This window comes from Triticum urartu, chromosome 3, assembly GCF_003073215.2.
Source record: "Triticum urartu cultivar G1812 chromosome 3, Tu2.1, whole genome shotgun sequence".
Classification (NCBI taxonomy): Eukaryota; Viridiplantae; Streptophyta; class Magnoliopsida; order Poales; family Poaceae; genus Triticum; species Triticum urartu.
The window spans coordinates 494,377,125-494,400,200 of record NC_053024.1 but is presented as its reverse complement, the minus strand read 5'-3'; the positions used below and the strand labels follow the sequence as shown (position 1 = coordinate 494,400,200).

Sequence of the window (23,076 nt, the reverse complement as noted above, 5' to 3'; positions counted from 1 at the left end):
GGGAACGTGATTTTCTCACCGAACGTGATCCAGGAGACTTGGACACTACTCCAAGGAGTCAAAGAGGCGGTCACGAGGGTGGGGGCGTGCCCACCCCCCTAGGGCGCGCCCCCTGCCTCGTGGGCCCCTCGGTGCTCCATCGACATACTCCTTCCTCCTATATATACCTACGTACCCCAAATGATCAGAACAGGAGCCAAAAACCTAATTCCACCGCCGCAACTTTCTGTATCCACGAGATCCCATCTTGGGGCCTGTTCCGGAGCTCCGGCGGAGAGGGCCGTCATCATGGAGGGCTTCTACATCATCATAGCCCCTCCGATGAAGTGTGAGTAGTTTACCTCAGACCTTCGGGTCCATAGTTAGTAGCTAGATGGCTTCTTCTCTCTTTTTGGATCTCAATACAAAGTTCTCCCCCTCTCTCATGGAGATCTATTCGATGTAATCTTCTTTTTGTGGTGTGTTTGTTGAGACCGATGAATTGTGGGTTTATGATCAAGTCTATCTATGAATAATATTTGAATCTTCTTTGAATTATTTTATGTATGATTAGTTATCTTTGCAAGTCTCTTCGAATTATCAGTTTGGTTTGGCCTACTAGATTGGTTTTTCTTGCCATGGGAGAAGTGCTTAGCTTTGGGTTCGATCTTGCGGTGTCCTTTCCCAGTGACAGAAGGGGCAGCAAGGCACGTATTGCATCGTTGCCATCGAGGATAACAAGATGGGGTTTATTTCATATTGCATGAATTTATCTCTCTACATCATGTCATCTTGCTTAAAGTGTTACTCTGTTTTTAACTTAATACTCTAGATGCATGCTGGATAGCGGTCGATGAGTGGAGTAATAGTAGTAGATGCAGAATCGTTTTGGTCTACTTGTCACGGACGTGATGCCTATATACATGATCATGCCTAGATATTCTCATAACTATGCTCAATTCTATCAATTGCTCAACAGTAATTTGTTCACCCACCGTAGAATACTTATGCTCTTGAGAGAAGCCACTAGTGAAACTTATGGCCCCGGGGTCTATTCTCATCATATCAATCTCCATCACTTTAATCTTGCTTTGCTTTTTACTTTGCCTTTTACTTTTCACTTTGCATCTCTATGCCAAAAATACCAAAAATATTATATCTATCAGATCTCACTCTCGTAAGTGACCGTGAAGGGATTGACAACCCCTAATCGCGTTGGTTGCGAGTAGCTATCGTTTTGTGTAGGTACGAGGGACTTGAGCGTGGCCTCCTACTGGATTGATACCTTGGTTCTCAAAAACTGAGGGAAATACTTACGCTACTCTGCTGCATCATCCTTTCCTCTTCGAGGAAATCCAACGCAAGCTCAAGAGGTAGCACGTGCTCGGTTTCGACCTCTAGTGGACGTGGCCACGGCGGTGAGGAGCTCAGGCGGCGGCGCTATTTGGTCGGCAAGGGGCGACGATTACAGGGCGTAACGAGCTCGAGGGAGAGGGGGTTTCGACGCGGAAGCTCACAGTGGTTGTAGAGGGCGTCGACGCGGGCTCGGAGAAGGCCGGACGGTGTCATACGGGTGGCGGCGATCTCGGATGACCGAGGAGGAAAACGGCGGCGTTGGAGATGCAGCAGAGCTTGTGGCGCCGCGTGACTCGGTGGGGAGGACGACGACGTCGTAGCGGAGCTCGGGGACAACTCGGTCAGGTGAGGCGGTAGCTATGGCCGCGGCAAAGGCGAGCGGCGGCGATGGTGGTGTTCGGTCGCGGGAGAGAAAGGGCGGCATAGGAGAGAATGAGCACGGGAGAGAATGAGAGGGTCCGGGGGGTGCGTGGCGCTCGAGGCCATCTCCAGCAGCGAGCAAGCAGGCAGGAGGTGGTCCGCGTGTGCCGGCGCTTGTTGGGTACGCACCCTGTACTCCTAGCAGGAGGTGGGTGATTACTGGCAGAGGCCAGTGGGTTGGGCCTCTCCTGGGCCGCCAGGTAAGCACCCGGGTTTTTCTCTCTCTTCTATTTGTTTCGGTTTTCTATTTTTCTTTCTTTGTTTTACAAACCAAACCATTTTAAAACTTTCTGTAAATTTTTATGTGAGCTCAGGGAGCTAGTCCAAGGTCACATGCAAACTTACAAAAATGTTTGAACTTTATTTCTTATATAACAAAAATAAATCAAACTCAAATATGTTATTGATTTAATTCAAAGGCCCAAAATAAATATCTATGATATTCCAAAAATATTGTTTTGAGTTTTAACTCTTGCCAATATTTTCAGAGACTAAGAGGAACATTTTATAGGACTTCTTTGAAAAGATTTTAATGTTGATTATTTCTGAAGTGATTTTTGAGGGTTTCAACTAACCTCAATTCAACTTTGAGAATTTAGACATGATGCATGATACTCTCAAATGCAACTACTATAATTATTTACAGACAAGTATTCTAGGGCTGTGACAAATTCATATTTTGTTTTTGCGTTATATCTACTGTATTCCAACTTCTCTATGACAAAAACTCATCAAATAAAACCATAGAGCCATCAAAACAAGCACACAACGCAAAGAAACATAATCTGTCGAAACAGAACAATCTGTAGCAATCTGACTATTTCTAATACTTTTGTAACTCTGAAAATTCTGAAAAATTAGGATGACCTGAGCAATTTGTATATTGATCTACTTCAAAAGGAATGGGTATTTTATCTCTCTCTGGTTAAAAATGATAATTATTTTTGCGATCGCAAAAGTTTCTATTTTTTCAGGAGGATCAAACAACTATCACCCAAGAAGATCCTAAAGGCTTTACTTGGCACAAACACTAATTAAAACATAAAAAATCATAAAAGTAGCATAATTGTTCTAACACTCAAAAACATGAAGCAAAAAGCAAAAATAAATTTTATTCATTGGGTTGCCTCCCAACAAGCGCTATAATTTTACGCCCTTAGCTAGGCATAAAGCAAGGATCTGCATTTTGTCATCCCCGGTTCGAGATCCATAAGATGCCCTCATGATTGATTCATATGGTGGCCTAATTCTTATTCCAGGGAAGTGTTCCATACCCTTCCTCAAAGGTAATTGGAACTTAATATTGCCTTCTTTCATATCAATCACGACACCGATAGTGCGTAAAAACGGTCTAACAAGAATAATTGGACAAGACGGATTGCAATCAATATCAAGAACAATAAAATCTATGGGCACATAATTCCTATTTGCAAGAATAAGAACATCATTAATTCTTTCCATAGTCTTTTTAATAGTAGAATCCACCAAGTGCAAATTTAAAGAACATGATTCAATATCGGTAAGACCAAGCACATCACATAAAGATTTTGGCATAGTAGAAACACTAGCACCCAAGTCACACAAAGCAAAGCACTCATAATTTTTAATCTTGACTTTGATAGTAGGTTCCTATTCATCATGCAATTTTCTAGGAATTGAAACTTCTAATTCCAATTTTTCTTCAAGAGCTTTCATCATCGCATCAACAATATGTTTAGTAAAAGCTTTATTTTGTTCATAAGCATGGGGTGAATTTATCATGGATTGCAACAAATAAATACAATCAATCAAATAGAAACTATCATACTTAAAGTCTTCGTAATCCAAAAGAGTGGGTACATCACTAGCTAAAGTTTTGACCTCTTCAAACTCACTTTTATCAATTTTCTCAACAAGATTTTCACCCTCTGAATTATCGGGACGCCTTCTAACTAAAGTTGACTCTTCTCCAGTCCATTTTTCATCAATCTTAACTTTACTAAACAAGGAATCAATAGAAGAAACACAAATCATTTTAAGATCTTCATCACTTTTGCGGAAGTAATCACTAGAAAACGATTTTTCTAAAAATTCTCTTTTAGCTCTAAGCATAGCGGTTCTTTTCTTACTTTCATCCATGGAAACAAACAGAGCTTTAATTGATTCTTCTACCTTAGGCACAAAAATTTTCATCTTGAGAATTTCCACATCATGAGAAATTCTATCAACACTTCTTGACAAATCATCAATCGTATTCAACTTTTCTTCTATGGTAGTGTTGAAAACTTTTTGCGTGTTTATAAATTCTTTAATATTATTCTAAAGATCAGTGGTGTTCCTATTATTATTATAAGAAGGATTTCTATAGGAATTACTATAATTATTAGAGGAATTACTAGGAAAAGTCCTAGGATTAAAATTACCTCTATAAGCATTATTAATGAAATTATTTCGAGAGATAAAATTCACATCTACGGCATCACTATTTTGCTCAATCAAAGTAGACAAAGTAATATCATTAAAATCAATAGGAGCACTTCCACTAGCAACCAATTTCATAAGAGCATCAACTTATTCACTCAAAGAAGAAATTTCTTCAACCGAATTAACCTTTTTACTAGTAGGAGCTCTTTCGATATGCCATTGTGAATAATTTGCCATGATATTATCACGCAATTTGGTGGCTTCAACCAAACTAATTTCCATAAAAGTACCACCCGCGGTGGAATCTAAAATATTACGAGAAACAAAATTCAATCCCGCATAAAAAAATTTGTATGATCATCCAAAGATTTAACCCATGAGTTGGGCAATTCCTTAACATCATTTTCATCCTTTCCCAAGATTTTGCAACATGCTCGTGTTCAAGTTGCTTGAAACTGGGTTCTAAGGGAAATAATTTCTGCGGGCAGAAAATACTTAGTGACAAAAGCATCTTTGCACTTATTCCAAGAATCGATACTATTGCGAGGCAAAGAAAAGAACCAATTTTTTGCAGAATCACGCAAAGAAAATGGAAATAATTTCATCTTCACAACATCATTGTCCACATCTTTTTTATTTTTCATATCGCATAATTCCATGAAGGTATTAAGATGGGACACCGCATCCTCATTAGGAGTACCGGAAAATTGATCTTTCATAACAAGATTCAGCAAAGTAGTATTAATATCACAAGACTCTGCACTAGTGACGGGAGGAGCAAGCGGAGTGCCAATAAAATCATTGTTGTTGGTATTTGAGAAATCACACGATTTGGTGTTCTCTTGAGTCATGATGACTACGCAACAAGATTGCACTCAAAAACAGATCCGGCAAGAAAACGACGAACGAAAAAGAGGGACGGATAAAACGGCAAATTTTTGTGAAGTGGGGGAGAGGAAAACGAGAGGAAAATGGGAAATATTGTAAATTGCGAGGAGATGAGATTTGTGATTAGGAACCTGGTATATGTTGAAGATCCTCCCCGGCAACGGCGCCAGAAATTCCTTTTGATGTTGCTTGAAGCTACGTCGGTATTTCCCCAAAGAGGAAGGGGTGATACATCACAGCGGCGGTAGGTATTTCCCTATGATGTGAAACCAAGGTTATCGAACCAATAGGAGAACCAAGCAACACAACGTAAACAGCACATGCACACAAATAACAACTACTCGTAACCTGACGTGTAAAAGGGGTTGTCAATCCCTTTCGGGTAGCGGCGCCCCAAGATGGGCAAATGGACGTGAGAGAGTTGTAAATATTGATAGATCAAACACCAAATAAAATAAATTGCAGCAAGGTATTTTTGTATTTTTGGTTTAGTAGATCTAAAAATAAAAGCAAAGGAAAATAGATCGCAAAGGCAAATAATATGAGAAAGAGAACCGGGGGCCGTAGGTTTCACTAGTGGCTTCTCTCGAGAAAAATAGCAAACGGTGGGTGAACAAATTACTGTTGTTAAATTCATAGAACTTCAAATAATCATGACGGTATCCAGGCAATGATCATTATATAGGCATCACGTCCAAGATTAGTAGACCGACTCCTGCCTGCATCTACTACTATTACTCCACACATCGACCGCTATCCAGCATGCATCTAGTGTATTAAGTTCATGGAGAAACGGAGTAATGCAATAAGAACGATAACATGATGTAGACAAGATCTATCTATGTAGAGATAGACCCCATCATTTTATCCTTAGTAGCAATGATACATACATGTTGGTTCCCCTTCTGTCACTGGGATCAAGCACCGTAAGATCAAACCCACTACAAAGCACCTCTTCCCATTGCAAGATAAATAGATCAAGTTGGCTAAACAAAAGCCAAATATCGGAGAAGAAATACAAGGCTATAAGCAATCATGCATAAAAGAGATCAAAGAAACTCAAATACTTTCATGGATATAAAAAGATAAATCTGATCATAAACTCAAAGTTCATCCGATCCCAATAAACACACCGCAAAAAGATTTACATCATATGGATCTCTAAGAGACCATTGTATTGAGAATCAAACGAGAGATAGGAAGCCATCTAGCTACTAACTACGGACCCGAAGGTCTACAAAGAACTACTCACGCATCATCGGAGAGGCATCAGTGGAGGTGGTCAACCCCATCCGTGATGGTGTCTAGATTGGATCTAGTGGTCCTGGACTTTGCGGCGGCTGGAATTGATTTTCGTCGAATCCCCTAGGGTTTCTGGAATATTGGGGTATTTATAGAGCAAAGAGGCAGTTCGGGGGCACCCGAGGTGGGCACAACCCACCAGGGCGTGCCTGGGCCTCCTGGCGCGCCCTGGTGAGTTGTGCTCTCTCGGAGCACCCCCCCCCCCCCAGGCGCAACCTTGGCCCATTAGGTGTCTTCTGGTCCATAAAAAATCTCTGTAAAGTTTTGTGGCATTTGGACTCCGTTTGGTATTGATTTTCTGCAATGTAAAAAACATGCAAAAAACAACAACTGGCACTTGGCACTATGTCAATGTAACGCCCTCGATGCGGCTATATCTCCCACGTGTCGAAGCACAACTTAGAGGCATAACCGCATTGAAAGCAATGTCGCAAGTGAGGTAATCTTCACAACAACCCATGTAATACATAAGGGAAAGAGATACATAGTTGGCTTACAATTGCCACTTCACACAATTACATGAATAAAATCATTACCCTCATCCAGATACACTCAAGGTCCGACTACGGAACCAAAATAAAAGAAGACTACCCCAAATGCTACACAGATCCCCGATCGTCCCAACTGGGCTCCACTACTGATCAACTAGAAAACGGAACAACCTAAAGAACACAATCTTCATAGAGCTCCTCCTTGAGCTTGGTGGCGTCATCTGCACGGTTCAACGGCACCTACAAACTGGTTTTAGAAGTATCTGTGAGTCACGGGGACTCGGCAATCTCACACCCTCACGATCAAGACTATTTAAGCTTATAGGAAGGGTAAAAGGTATGAGGTGGAGCTGCAGCAAGCGACTAGCATATTTGGTGGCTAACATACGCAAATGAGAGCGAGAAGAGAAGGCAAAGCATGGTCGAAAAACTATAATAAATAAGTGATCCTAGAACAACCTACGTCAAGCATTACTCCAACACTGTGTTCACTTCCCGGACTCCGTCGGTAAGAGACCGTCACGGTTACACACGCGGTTGATGTATTTTAATTAAGATCAACTTCAGGTTTTCTACAACCGGACATTAACAAATTCCCATCTGCCCATAACCGTGGGCACGGCTTTCAAAAGATCAAATCCCTGCAGGGGAGTCCCAACTTAGCCCATCACAAGCTCTCACGGTCAACGAAGGATATTCCTTATCCCAAGAGAATCCGATCAAACTCGGCATCCCGGTTACAAGACATCCTCGACAATGGTAAAACAAGTCCATCAACACCGCCCGAATGTGCCGACAAATCCCGATAGGAGCTGCACATATCTCGTTCTCAGGGCACACTCAGATTGTCCAAACTTCCGGTAGGCCAGCCCAGAGTTGCCCCTGGTGGCCACCGGCTGCTGACAAGGTGGACCAACACTCAGAGGAGCACTGGCCCGGGGGTTTAAATAAAGATGACCCTTGAGTCCGCGGAACCCAAGGGAAAAATAGGCTAGGTGGCGAATGGTAAAACCAATGTTGGGCATTGCTGGAGGAGTTTTATTCAAGGCGAACTGTCAAGGGGTTCCCATAATAACCCAACCGTGTAAGGAACGCAAAATCCGGGAACATAACACCGATATGACGGAAACTAAGGCGGCAAGAGTGGAACAAAACACCAGGCATAAAGCCGAGCCTTCCACCCTTTACCAAGTATATAGATGCATTAATTAAATAAGAGATATTGTGATATCCCAACAAAAATAACCATGTTCCAAACATGGAACAAGCTCCAATCTTCACCTGCAACTAACAACGCTATAAGAGGGGCTGAGCAAAGCGGTAACATAGCCAAACAACGATTTGCTAGGACAAGGTGGGTTAGAGGCTTGGCTTAGCAATATGGGAGGCATGATAAAGCAAGTGGTAGGTATCGTAGCATAGGCATAGCAAAAGAGCGAGCAACTAGCAAGCAAAGATAGAAGTGATTTCGAGGGTATGGTCATCTTGCCTGAAATCCCGCAAGGAAGAAGAACGAGTCCATGAAGAAGACAAATGGACGTAGTCGAACGGGTCCTCACAAACGCGACGTTATCGGAACCAACCCGAAGAAGAAACACCGGAAAGAAGCACACAACATAGTAAACAACCAACACATGACCATGGCATGATGCACAACCAAGTATGATGCATGTCCGGTTTAATGAGGCATGGCAAAGTGCACAAGCAAACCTATAATTAAGTGGAGCTCAATATGCAACGAGTTGCATATTGACGGAACACCACATTCAAGTTATTTAGTTCGATCTCGTTTATGTACCCAACAATATTAAATGTTGTTTAGCATGGCAAGGGGTGAAGCATAAGCAAACTAAACATTTTAGGCAAGTTTAAATGGGGCCGGAAACATCAAACAAGAAGTCCGGAAAAGTCCTCATGTGCATTTTATGGATTTGGTACTGTTCTGCCCTAAACACAATTTTAGAGTTACTAAACATGCAAAGTGAGGCAACCATGTTAAACTAGGCATTTTCCCACCCCATTTACATATAAAGTTTGTTAAAATCCGACTTACGGTTATTTAGTTATGAATTAAAGCATTTTAACATGACATAGGAGCAAATTTAACCAAACAGCATTTTAAACATTTTAAGCATGGATGAAAATTGAATATTATTAAACTAGACAAAATTCTAAGCAACTTTCATATATAAAGTTTTTACAAAAGATGCACGGTTGGTGAGCTATGATATGCATGGAGCTTAGGGGTTTTTATGCAAATCTGTAAACTATGGAATAATAGACAAATCACAGACGCTAGAAAAAAACATACGCGGGCCGAATTGGCTGGCCCAACAGGCACAGGAGAGGGGGTTGGGCGTTGCTCACTTTGGGCCCTGGCCCAGTTCGGTGGATCAGGCGGGGCAGGCCGGATCTGGCCTGGGCCGGCTTGAGCTGGCCTTGGAGGCCGAAGGGGAAACAGGTGCTGCGCGGTCCACGCGAGACAGGGGCGCCTCGTCCTCCCTGTAGAATGAAGCAGAGGAGGGGCTCGGCTGGGTCAACGCCGGCGCGAGGCAGAGTGGGACTTGGCGCGGCGGTGCTCGGGCGGACGAGGTGGTCCAGCGGGAACCGCGGCGAGGCAGCAGCAGCGGGTCATGGACGGGGAGGTCGCGGCTCGCGGCATGCAGAGCTCTGGTGCTCGCGCCATGGCGGACTCCATGGGCTTGGCGGGGCGGCGCATGTGGCTGAAGAAGGCGGGGTTGAGGTCGTCAGATCCGGGGGCGCCGGCGTGGATCCGGGAGCGGGGGTTTCATTTTCGACGCCGGAATGGAGGCGGGATGCACCGGCAGGGGAGCTTTGAGCTTCGAGTGGATCGGGCGTCCATGGCGTCCTGCGAGGCACAGAGAGAGGTAGCGTTGAGAGAAGGGAAAACGGGAGGAGCACGGGAAGGTGGAGAAGGAGGGGGCGGCCGGGGCTCATCTGGTTGGCTCCTGGTTTGCTCGCCGGCGCGGAGGTTGGCGGGATCGAGCTCGGGGAGGCACGGGAGGTGGTGGATGGTTTGGATCGGGAGGAGCTGTGGCGGCTGCAGAGTTGATTGGTGGATTCGGAATCGGGAGGGATCTCGAGGAAGAATTTTGGAGCGGCGGCGGGGAGGAATGATGGGACAGACTCCCTAGATGTTAGATGTTAGTGTTGGCCTAAATATATATAGCAATGAGATAAAGGGTTATTTGTACCTTCCGATTTAGATCGAACGGTCGAGATAAAAAGGTTGGGGAGTCCAAATAAAGAAACGGAGACGTTTTGTAGATGTTTGGGGTTGATCCGGACACAGCGGTAGCGACAGTCTGAGTCGGGTCCGGGACAGCTTTTCGGACGCGCGCGCGAGAGGTCGGTTGGAACTCGTGGGCTGTGCAAAAGGGCTCGAGCTGAGAGAAGAGAAGAGAGAGAGGCCCGGCGACTGTTTCCGAAGACCGAAAACGTCCGACGTAAGACCGGCTATAATGCCGCTGTAGTTTAACGGTTGGGCTATCAAACGAACTCCGAATGCGATGAAACTTGACAGGCGGTCTATCTACACTATAATAAGACCGCACGCCAACTTTCAACCCATTCCGAGAACATTTTCCGGAAACTTATAAAATAAAATTTCGGACATGTCGCGGGGCGCGTGCAAGTGTGTCTGGGCTCAGAACGGACAATGGAGAGAAGGAGGAGGCCGGGACAGATGCAAGTTTCAAAAACATGATGATGCAATGCACATGATGATATGACAAGATGCGACATGCAAGCAAAAGACAAGGCAACAACAACGAAACACCGGAAGACACCTGGCGTAGCGGTCTCGGGGCGTCACAGTCAATAGGTTAGTACCAAAAAATGATATAAAATGACTATAAAATGATTATAAAACATTCTAGATTAATAATATAATAGTATGGAACAATTAAAAATTATAGATACGTTGGAGATGTATCAGATGCTCATAATGAAGCTCAACTTCCGAAACATCTTCATAAACTTTACAGCAGAGTCAATGTTCCATGGGTTACTCTTGTATGGGAATCTTATTATCGTAATGTGGTTCCACATGGTACAATGCTTTTTGGTGGAAGGGTTTTTTCAAACTAGTGGAGAAATGTCAAAGGTCAAAATTCACGTGCATTCAGGCAACTTTGTTATCTTCTAGTCAAACCACTAGCAACTTGGTGATTCAGATTTACCTCCCTGGGAACGTTTTGTAAGGCTCTTCTCCTATGTCATTGATGTTAAAATGCCTGTCAAAGAGGTTATGGATTCGGAAGAACTCTCTAGAATTTTCCATCTGTCGTTATCTACACAGGCTTATGTGGAGTCAACAATTGGCTGCTCTTCTGACTGATGTAAATCTTAGCTCTAAGACTCATGATGTTTGGCGATGGCTCACACCATCTGGTGAATACTGTAGTTTTTTAACTATAAACTGGCCTTTGATCATATTGTGCTTGATCCTATTTTTAAATGGATTTGGAGATGTGCATGCACATTGAAAATTAAGGTATTTCGATGGCTCTTATTGGTTGATCATCTGAATACTAGGGATACGATGCAAGATCGACGTTGGTATGTTGAAGATGATATTTGTGTACTCTGTACTTTGATGGTCCATGAAGACTGGGCACATCGATCTATTCTTTGCATGTAATTTCAGTCAATGTGTTTGAAATTTCCTCCAAATTTCATGGATTATCCAGCACAACGGGACTTTGTATTACATGGTGTTGGCTGCTAGTAGGGACTTTGATAACGTAAGTCCCTTTCTAATCCTGAGCTCATCTGAGCTCGAGATGAATGGTAAAAACCAAAAAATAAATCTAAACTTTTGTCGTGAAAACTTTGACAAATGTTTTGAGTATTTACAAATTTTCATCACAAAATGACATATTTGGAAGTCATGGAAATAAAAACAAAACTATCCGAAATGTTTTGGTAAATAGCATTTTTGGAACATCGACTTTGTTTTTTCTGTCATGTTTTCCATGAATGTCATTTCATGATAAACTTTTGCAAGTACACAAAACATTGGTCAAAGTTTGGCACAAAAATGCAGAATTTTTGAATTTTTCACTTTTTTTATTTTTGTGTTCACTAGGTGCATTTGAGCTCGAGAGTAGATGCTCTGCGTCCCTTTGATAAACCCTTCCTTTACTGAGGTTGTGCTCAGTGTGGCCTAGAATATCTGCATAGTAAGAAATGAGAAGGTTTTCAGAAATGACAGACCAACTTTTTAGGGCTTGGCGCAGAAATTTTATCCATGACATCACCTTGTTGTCTCATAGGACTAATGTAACTATAGGGATAGTCTTATGAGCTGGATTTCTTCTATTTCCTAGTTTATGGGCACTTCTTATCCTAGGTAGTAACTTCTTTTACTTTTTCTACCTTTAGTTAGGCATGTACATATGTAAATGTATTTCTTAGTATGGAGATGAATAAAGGATTGTGGGGCTGTTGCCCTGCAGTACAGAGTCAAAACATAATTGAATATTATGATTCAAAGGTAAACTCTACAAATATTCTTGGAATCAGAATGGTCCTTGAGAAGGTTCATGGTTTCAAGGGAGAAGTTTGCCAATATACCATGGTCATTTAACATTGATCCAAAGAAAAGCCATGAACTCGGTTGGTAGATTCACATGCTAAATTCCATCAAATAGTGTTTGGTCTGCGAAACATCTCATCATTCTCCTTGGCCTCGAACCACGTTTGGTCCTCTACGAGGAGTTGTGGTTTCTTCGCGATGAGCTTGGGTATGTAGTCTGCATCGGCGTGCCTGGCCTCGAGCTCATTCTCGGCCTTGTCGTGCTCCTTCACCTCGACACAAGAAACCACTCTAATAGGAGGTGCGAGAAAGTCTACGACGGGGGTGTCGGCGGGGAAGTTAAGCTTCGTCTGGCTTCCGGAGTAGCAGAGTGATGTGACATTTATAGGCACGTGTCGCCTACTTCATTGTAGCAAATGTGTCGAGCCACCTCTTCTTTCGTGTGTGTGTGTGTGTATTTTGGATCTCCGCTTCCCAAGTGCCCCACAACTGTTGCCGCACCTAGCGATACTGCGGTAACGACCATCGTTCCGACATGGAGCTCGAGGAGGCGGTGATAGCTCGAATAGGAGGTCCGGAAACTCCACGGTGGCCCTCCTTGTGACAAGCTTGCGACGGCTAGATGTGACGATTCCAGCGGAGGAACAAATCGAAGTTGGGCGGGAGGTAGGTGCGGACTACAGGGAACCGCCGAGAGTGCGCGGTGGCCGCCAAAGGCAAGGAGTGCGGTATCAGCATGGAGGCAGAGAAGAGATGCGACTGCGCGGGGGGAGGGGATCTTTAGTAGAGAACACATTTTGGTTGCTCAAAATTGAGAGGCAGCAGACGTTTCTGATAAAAATTTAAGCAACTAAACTTCTTAAAAGTTCAACTAGATCTGATTTAACTCAAAGTGGAATGTTTCAAGGAATTATGAGACTTTGGCTAGATGTGCTCTAGAAGCGTCGTGTCATGCCATTTACTCTTTCCGTCCTAAAATAAATGATTTTACTTCAGTACAACTTTAATAAAATTAGTATTCCTCCGCCCTAAAATAAATGTCTTAACTTTAATATAATTTTATAGTAAAATTAGTACAAAGGAAAGACGGATGGGCTAGTATTTGTGACTTTTATGGACATATAAGACGTGATGCTGGGACGAGACTTGTCTGCTCCCCTGTCGTGTGCCCATCCGTGCTCCCGTCTACGTGGCTTGATTTGATTGGAGCAAAATAAGGCTCGGCCCCACCATCTTAAAATCAGTGAGGAGATGATTAGATTTGAAAAAAAAAGGAAAAAAGGCAGCCGTAGGATTAAGTGGGAACACGGATGGAAGCACGGAGAGGGAGCAGGCAAGCCAGATCCGTGATGCTGGGGCAGTGCATGGCTCCAAGAGTCCGCGGAGTGTTCCTTCCATTCAAACGAAAGGGTTGAACGTTGACGTTGACGTTTACTTTGAAAAGCATGACAAGACAATAAGTCTGTAGGACCCATTGGCAAATATACCAGTAGCTCTCCGCTGACTGCTTTTATGAATCTTCCCTGCCAGACACTCGTGGCCACAACACATTTCTTCCCATTTTTTCCTCGATGAAGCAAGTTGCACGCAAAAAAGATCGAAAAATTATCTGAACGTAGATCGTTCCGTGCCATCCAGCCCACTGGATCGGACAACCACCAAAGGTCTCTGACAAGTCAAGCCGTCCCACCTCGCAGCATCACCCACTTCACCCTGCCAGTCTGCTACTGGCATTATATAGACACATCACGCAGGCTCACCCTTGATCCTCCTCCTCCCCGGCCAACCAACAAAAAAATGGCGCCACCGCGGAACCATCCCGGCCTGTTCCTCTGCCTCCTTTTGCTCGTGTCCACCGCCACGCTCTCCGCCGCGTCCTACTCCTCCGTCTGCCCCAAGCCCGGACACGCTGACGACCGCTACACCGACGGCAACGAAACCCTCTTACTCACCAGCTTCTTCCAGATCTCCACCGGTTACTTCTCCGAGGGCGCGGACAGCTTGTTCTCCGCCGCCGACGATGATGACCTCTACGGCAGCTATCGCTCGTTTTCCCTTTTCCCCCACGGCGCCTCCCACACCAGCGACCAGGCTCTCGTGCACCTCACTGCCACCCTCACCCTCACCGGCCCCCGCATCCGCACCTACGGCAGGCCTGGACGCCGCCGCAATTACACCGACACCGGGTCCATCTCCTTCGTCCTCGACGGCTTCTACTCCTCCGCCTCACTCGAACTCTGCATGGCCGGGAAGGGCACCGAGCTCGCCGCCGACGGCTCTCCCAAGCACTACCCCGACGTCGTCCTCCGCCTCCGCGTCCCCGACCGTCCCTCCCTCACCGATCCCTTCGTGACCGGCAGTCTAGAGGTCTCCGGCTTCGGGGCCATCCAGCTCCTCTCGTACGCCGAGGGCGACAACTACAAGTACGCCTCCGAGGGCGCGGACGACTGCAGCGCACCGACGCCGACGCAGCCCGCCAGGGGCTCGCTCCAGGTGCTCGGCAGCGGCTTCGCCTGGTGCGCCCATCTGAAACAACAGCTCGTGACCTCGTACAGGCTGGAGCATGGCGGCGAACCGCTTCCGCGGCGGATGCACGTCAACCAGATGCAGTGCACCGCCAAGGGTGCCGTGCGCGCGTACGTGGTGTTCTCCAACGACACTGGGTCGACCGAGAGGCGCCGATTCTTCAACTACCAGCAACACCGCTTCTTGGTGGACGAGGAGGCTGTCGTGGCCGACGGGCACTGGGACCAGGATCGGGGCCTGCTCTGCCTCAGGGCGTGCCGGGTGCGGCGCTCGGCCTCGCCGCCGTCTGCTCTGGCGGTGCCAAAGGACGAGTGCGGGATCAGGATGAGCTTCTGGTTCCCGGCCGTGTGGACGGTGCGGGACCGGAGCGTCGTGGCCGGGATGCTTTGGAACTGGAGCCAGACGGGTACTGGCAGCCACGACGGTGTGACAACAGCGTCGAGCATGGACGCCGCCGACAACGGATTCATCGACGTCACCGACGACCACAGAAGCAGCAACCTCTCAGATGTGAAGTACAGCTACAACAAGACGATCCTTGAGGTGGCCAAGAAGCATTACCTGAAGATCAAGACGAAGAAGATCAAGGGCTCGTTCCCGGCCGGTAATTACACTTACCACGACTTCATGCTTCAGTTCTACGGGAGAAACTCGGGGCATGGCCATGGAGAAGCCTACCCTGTGGCAATCGGTCCGGTGATGGTCTACGGGGATAGGCTGGCCGCCGAAGATTCTCTCTCGCGGAATGGGGTGCTTGAGGTTGACACGAAGCAGGATCTGCTAAGTGTCAGCTACGATATACATTATCATGCTCCACCTGAAGGCTGGGTGCCTCCCACGAATCGGTCATACTCAGTTAGCCTTCACAAACGGCGAATCTCAGCAGAGGGCGTTTATGATCCCAAGAGGGGCATCCTGTGCATGGTCGGATGCCGAGAGCACAACGACTCGACCGACTGCCAAATACTGGTCACTGTGAAGTTCGCCTCCCTTGATGCCAGGGGTAAGGGGCACGGCACAGGAGTAATCAGCAGCCTCAGAGACAAGTCCGATCGCCTTTACTTCGACAAGATCGACATCGGTTTGTACGGGATGTACTCGGACCAAGTGTCGGAGGCGATATCGAGGATGGACCTGGAGGGCATCATGCTGGTGGCGTCCACGACGCTGTCGTGCGTCTTCACCGTCCTGCAGATCCTCCGCACCAAGAACAACCCCGAGGCGGCTCCGGCGACGTCGATCACCATGCTCGCCATCCTCACGCTGGGCTACCTCACGCCTCTCGTGCTCAACTTCGACGCCCTGTTCACGAGCAGGAGGAGCCGGTACTCCTTGTACTGGACGAGCGACTGGCGCGAGGTGAAGGAGGTGGTGATGAGGGCGCCAACGCTGCTCGCCTTCGTGCTGCAGCTGCGCCTCCTTCAGCTCGTGTGGTCCGGCCGCCGGAGGCCGGCGGACCAGAGCAACACCGCCACGCCGTCGCCCGTCGTGTCCGAGAGGATCGTGCTGCAGATATGCCTGCCGCTGTACGTGCTCGGAGGAGCCCTGGCCGCGGCCGTCCACGTGATCAACGTCCGCGCCGCGAACGAGGAGCCGCTGGTGGTGCGCATCGGCGGAGAGCCGGCCACGATCTGGGAGGACCTCGTGTCGTACGGCGGTCTGATACTGGACGGCTTCCTGCTCCCTCAGATCATCCTGAACGCGTCGTTGGCAGGCTCCGGACTCCGAGCGATCTCGCCGTGGTTCTACGCGGGGGTCACCATGACCCGGGTGATGCCACACGTGTACGACGTGGTGAGGCGGCAGGTCTACGAGCCGAGCATGAGCTCCTCCGACCTGTACGCCAGCCCTCGGGGCGACCTCTTCGGCGTCGCGTGGGACATCATCATACCGTGCGGAGCGGGAGTGCTGGCCGTGCTGGTCTTCTTGCAGCAGCGGCTTGGAGGCAGCGCGTTGCTTCCTTCACAGAGGAAGAGATCCGGTGGGTATGAGATGGTCTCTAGCATCTAACAGAAAACGGGATACTGGTAATTCAGAACGAGGGCAGTCGTGGTCGTCGATGGGACAACAATGCGCTGGTTCCAAAAAAAAAGTATTGCTTGAAAGCAAAGTAAAGCTCCCTCATGTTTATGGAGTTACCAAAGCTAAATATCAGTCGATTTAGACTTAGTTATATGTTGCCGTTGATGTTATATTCGAAAGATCTTACATTAAAATATGTGAAAAATATTTTTTTTCTTTTTTACATGTTATGTCATTTTATTAAGACTTGGTTAAGTTTCAATCGATTGAGACGGGACTAGCTACGAGTCAATGGACTTAAATAAGTTTTTGGTCAGTCAATTGACCCTGAATCATTTCGATTGACCGGCCAGAGGCGCGGGTGCAACCTGCGAACGCATTCTGGCCATGCATGTACTATGTAAGTACTGTGTACGTATATTATTTTTTTACTATAGTTGTGTACGTATATTATAGGTGTATAAGAGAGCGCCTGGGCTCATGGATGATAGATGAAGATCGTGCATGGTGTGTTCTGAAGAGTAATACATATTTGCATGCAATGGTTTGTGATTATATGTGCAATCTCACACATGTATATATATTTATACATGCATACAATACATATACGCGCATACACGTACGTATATATCGAAAATTCCGTTACTACTATGCAAAAATAAGTATATAATATTGGGATTTAAGAAAAAAAATTCTAAAGCATAATGGATTAGTGACATCGGCATTACACTTACAAAAGAAATATCTGTATTGCCCTTACATTAGAAATATCTATCTTTCACAACTTCATGAAATAAAAACTAAAAACTAAATGAAGTTCTCTATGGAAGAATAAATTCATTGCATTGATATTACCCTTTCAAAAGAAAGAAAAATAAAACAAAACTAAAATAATGAAGTTTCTAATAAAGAACGAAACCCTTTAAGAAGAAAGCAAATGAAAAATAAGAACCTTTCAAAACTTGCACACAACTTTGCACTGAAATTGCACTCTTTGAAATATGCAAAAAAAAGCGTATAATTTTGCAATTTTCACATTCTAATATAATTTACACACATATTATTTAGCACTTGCATTTACTTACACACACACAAATTAAAAAGTTACGTTTTCTAAGAAGGAATGAATTAGTGGGATTGGTATTACTCTTTAAGAAGAAGAAAAAATGAAAACAAGAGAAGTAAATAAATATGATTTTCATACATTTTACACAAAAGCTGCATTTTTAGAATATTTAAGAATAACCATATAATAGTCAAATTTCACAAAAAATATGTTTACTGGTATTACCATTTAAGAAAAAACTAAATAAAGAACACAAAATATTTAAATTTCCTAAGTAAGTATGAATTAGTGGCATCGTATTACAATTAAAGGTATTACACTAACAAAAAAACTAAAACAAAATCAAGATAATGAAGTTTACTAAAAAATAATGAAACCCTTTAAGAAGAAAGAAAATGAAAAAGGAAAAAAAATCAAAACTTGCACACAATTTGCACTGATATTACACTTTTAGAAATATGCAAAGAATAATCATGAAATAGCGCATTTTTGCATTCTACTCCCTCCGCATTTTTGCATTCTACTCCCTCCGTCCCACAACTTGCACATAACATTAGTAGCAAAAACTAAAATCATGAAATATAATTCCCACTTGAATAATGTAGTAGCAAAAACGTTCTTATATTGTTGGACGGAAGGAGTACTATAATTCCCACGGAGTATAATCGAAATGTTGTATTTCCTTTAAGAAGAAAGATAACTAAAAAAACTTGCGCACAACTTTGCACCGAAATTGCACTTTATCGTAATATGCAAAACTAATCATATAATCATGAAATTTTGGCACATATTATATAGTATGTGTTTGTATATAATTACACTCAGCCAAAAACCCACAAAAAATAACCAATAAAGGAAAGAAAAAGGGAAAAGAAAAAACCTATAGAAACAAAAAATAAAAAGTGAAGCAAAACTATCCTTAAATAGAAAATAAAATCATATAAAAAACTAAAAAATAATGACAAAATTTGCACACAATCTGCAAATAAATTGCGCTTCGTTATAATATGCAAGAATAAACACATAATAGTGAATTTTTTGCAAAAACAATCTAAAGAAAGAATGAATTAGTGGCATTGGTATTTCATCCATGGTGTCTCTACTTCTCTGGATAAAAAAATGAATTAGTGGTATTAGTATTATCGTTTAAGAAGAAAGAAAAGTAAAAATAATAATGGGAAAATTTTCACGCGGTTTGAATAGAAATTGTGCTTTTATATAATATGCAATTATGCAAGAATAAGCAGAGATAGTGAAATTTCACAAAAAAATCCTAAGTAGGAATGAATTAGAGGTACTGATATTACCCTTAAAGACTAAAAGAAAATGAAATAAAAACTTAAACAAAATTAAAATAGTAAAATTTTCTAAGAAACAATGAATTAATGTCATTGGTGTCCCGTTAAGAAGAAAGGAACTGAAAATAACAAATAATGAAATATTTTCCAAACAATTTGCACAAAAGTTGCCCATTTTATAATATAATACTAAAAAACCGAATACCAAAATTTTCAAAAAATAATGAAATAGTGTCTTATATATTACTCTTTCAAAAAATGAAATAAAAAGTAGAACACAATCAAAATAATGAGGTTTTCTAAGGAAGAATGGATTATTAACATTGGTATTACCCTTTAAGAATAAAAAATAAAATAGAAACTATACCAAAGTCAAAATAATAAGGTTTTTAAGGAACAATAAATTAGTGTCATTTTTATTACCTTTTAAGAAGAAGAAAAATTAATAAATAAACTAAAATAAAGAAGAATGAATTAGTAGCATTATTATTAGCCATTAAAAATAACAATAAAAGTTTGCAAAACTTGCACACAACTTTGCTCTTAAATTATAGTTTTTTAGTACGCTAATTTTCGCACATATTGCAAATTATTTATGTATGTACATTACACTGACCTAACATCCCAAAAATTACCCACAAAATAAAAATAAAACCAACTAACAAAGAGAAACAGAAAAGAAAAAGCAAAAGGGCATAACAACAAAAAAATATATCAAAGAAACGAAGGGAGAGAGAGGAGGGTTGGAGCGCACAGTTAATGGCTTCGGCCCATAAGGAAGTAGACTGACCCAAACAAGGGGTCGGTCAAAAAAAGAAACACGCTCACACAACAAACAACACAGGTCAGGAAAAAAACACAGCACGAATCTCAGAGAAAATCCAATGACCACAAAATCGACTGACCCAAAACTAAAATTTCAGCTAACTGAAATGTAGCTAAAGTGGATTGAGACCTAGTCACACCCTACAATAAATGGCATCTCGATGGGTTAACAATGCAATTACTTTTTTTGAGCGGTAACACAAGGCTTTATTCAGAGAAAGCCACAATGTGTGGGATACAAGGTTGATCATGGGATTGGCCGAACCAAACGTGACGTCCCAGACCCAAAGAAAAGGCATGCTTGGCTAAACTTTGTGCCTCGACATTCACGGCATGACTCTCAAAAGTAAAAGTACTATTGAAAAAAGGTAATAAGCTATTGATCTCGGTAATGTTGGCTCCATTTTGTCCTTGACAAGATTTGTTGATGGCGCCAACGACGTCCTTAGCATCCGACGCCACTACCACAACATGGAGGTTGAGGTCCTAAGCAAGAGCCTCCCTGAAAGCAATTGTCTCTAAGATAGTCGGATCGTCAACACCAGCTATACCAAGGGTCAAATTTTGAACCAAGCTCTAACTGCCTCCAGCTCCAGTTGGGATAGCGCCCGGTCTGGGTGGGGATCGCCTTGCGCGGGAAACAGACAAGTGGGGGTGCTTGACACTTTTGTTGTCAGCCTCTCTGGCTCGGTGGCCCGCGGCGAGGAGAGTTCTGCTACACGTTTGATTTCTAGCTCACTTTCAAGGTTCAGGGCGCGGTACAAGAAGGTGGTTACACCAGCTCTGTCTAGACCAATCGTCACTAGGCAGAAAAAGAAAGCGCCAGACTCCTCCGACCACAGTGCGGCGCAGCACCCAGATCAATGTGTAGGGGAACGTAGTAATAATTCAAAATTTTCCTACGTGTCACCAAGATCAATCTAAGAGATGCTAGTAACGAGAGAGGGGGAGTCCATCTTTATACCCTTGAAGATCACTAAGCGGAAGCATTACAAGAACACGGTTGATGGAGTTGTACTCGCGGCGATTCAAATCGTGGAAGATCCGATCAAGCGCCGAACGGACGGCGCCTCCGGGTTCAACACACCTACAGCCCGGGGACGTCTCCTCCTTCTTGATCCAGCAAGGGGAGAGGAGAAGTCGGTGGGGTGGTGGTTCACCGGGGTGTATGGGCCCCGGGAGGATACGAACAAGGTGGCTTTCATGCAGGAGCTCAAGGTGATCCGAGATTTACATCCAAGTCCCTGGATGCTTGCCGGGGATTTCAACTTGATAGCGGATCCATCTGATAAAAGCAACGACTGGATCAACCGTCAGATGATGGGGCATTTCAAAAGGTGCATCACAGATTTGGATATGCACGAGCTCTACCTCAATGGTAGGAGGTCCACCTGGTCGAACGAGCGGCTAGAACCCACGCTTGAGAAACTGGACAGAGCTCTTGTTTCCGTGAATGGGAGGCTCTCTACCATGCCTCCTTCCTGTCGGCGCTCAGCACTAACATCTCCGACCAATGATGACTTGGTGTCCCATGCTTCTCCCAAACTCGCGACTGATTTTCACTTTGAGGAAAACCACATTGTCTTCACGTGCTCTTTTTTCATTATTTGTGCTTAGATCTTTCTTACTCCTATTTTTATGGGATTTTTTTAATCTTGTGTAATCTTGCTTGCTAGAACTGTCAAGTTATATTGGTCGATTCAAAAGCGTGATGGGAACATGATTGGAGTTGCTCTAAAATCATCTTTTTCTTATGGTCGATTTTAGATAATCAGAACCCAAGAAAGAGTATTAATGGAGTGATGGAACGTATTTGCTGAACTCTGGAACTGAAATCACCGAGGAAGTATTTGAAAACAGTGTTTGGATGAGGCTATCATAACAAAGGAGCATAGAAAAGAGAAATAAAGTACAAATACCACCAAATAAATGGGCTTGTTTGTTAGGGCTTCAGGTTTGGTAGAATCAGTTGTGGATTTGTTGGGCTTGCAAATCTGATTCGACACCGGGATGTGCTTCAACCCAATACACTAGAAATGGACCGAATTAGATGCGGGCTGATATTGAAAGCTTATTCGAACTAGTTTCAAATTCGGCTTTTTAAAAGTTGAATCTGGTGGAGGGGGGGGTTGTTGAATTACAAATGGGCTTTAGGCCCATATAAACAATAATTCCTAGTTAATCTCTAACGCCCATCTGGGGTGTCATGACATGGTGGAAAGTTTAGTCCCATCATGTTAGTGGAAGAAAGTTTAGACCCTTCATAAGGGTTTCTCCTCCACATGCTATTGGAGTTTGAGAAGAGGAGTGATACACGTGCGCTCCTCTGCCGCCCGCCACACCACATGTGCATGCGTCATGTTGTTTGGACGAGCCGAGCCGATCATTTATGCGCTTTAATTTTTACCGTTCAGGGATGGTTAATTAATGAGAGATTAATTAGTTAATAAAAATGCCACTGTTAGAGACGTTGGACCGTGGGTTGTTTGTCTAACTCGGTCATGGTCCTAAGCCTAGGCCCACAACTCCTTACCCAACGGCCTATAGACCTATATATTGGAGGCGTTGGAAACCAGCTGACACTAAGTTCCTCCTCACGCATAACCTTAGCTGCCACTCTACTGTTCCACTCACTGTTTGATTCTGGCGGTTTCATTCTACCGATTACATGCACGACCGTTTGGGAGAGTAGGCCTCCGGAACCCGCCCTTTGTGATCCTGAACTAGGAGAAGGGTGATAATATTTTTGGGAGCGTCTCGGCGTGACTGCTCCCTATTCGTCTTCGTCCTCCTTCTCTGATTCGACTACTTCCCCTACGGCGACGCCATGGTTGACGCCGCCGGCAAGAAGAAGGCTTTGGAGGAAGCCGTTGCCGCTGACGTGGCATTAACCTGGTGTAAGGGCATATTTATCCCAAAGGTGTTTTGGTGATTGATGAC

At 44.2% G+C, this 23,076-nt stretch overlaps 1 protein-coding gene across 1 annotated transcript; it reads left to right on the top strand.

Moving 5' to 3' along the window:
• Nucleotides 1-14,140: 14,140 nt before the first annotated feature.
• On the top strand, nucleotides 14,141-17,170 carry LOC125544566. The gene has a single exon (XM_048708299.1). The coding sequence runs from the start codon at nucleotides 14,197-14,199 to the stop codon at nucleotides 16,933-16,935; it is 2,739 nt and encodes a 912-aa protein (XP_048564256.1). The 5' UTR covers nucleotides 14,141-14,196; the 3' UTR covers nucleotides 16,936-17,170.
• The last annotated feature ends 5,906 nt before the right edge of the window (nucleotides 17,171-23,076 follow it).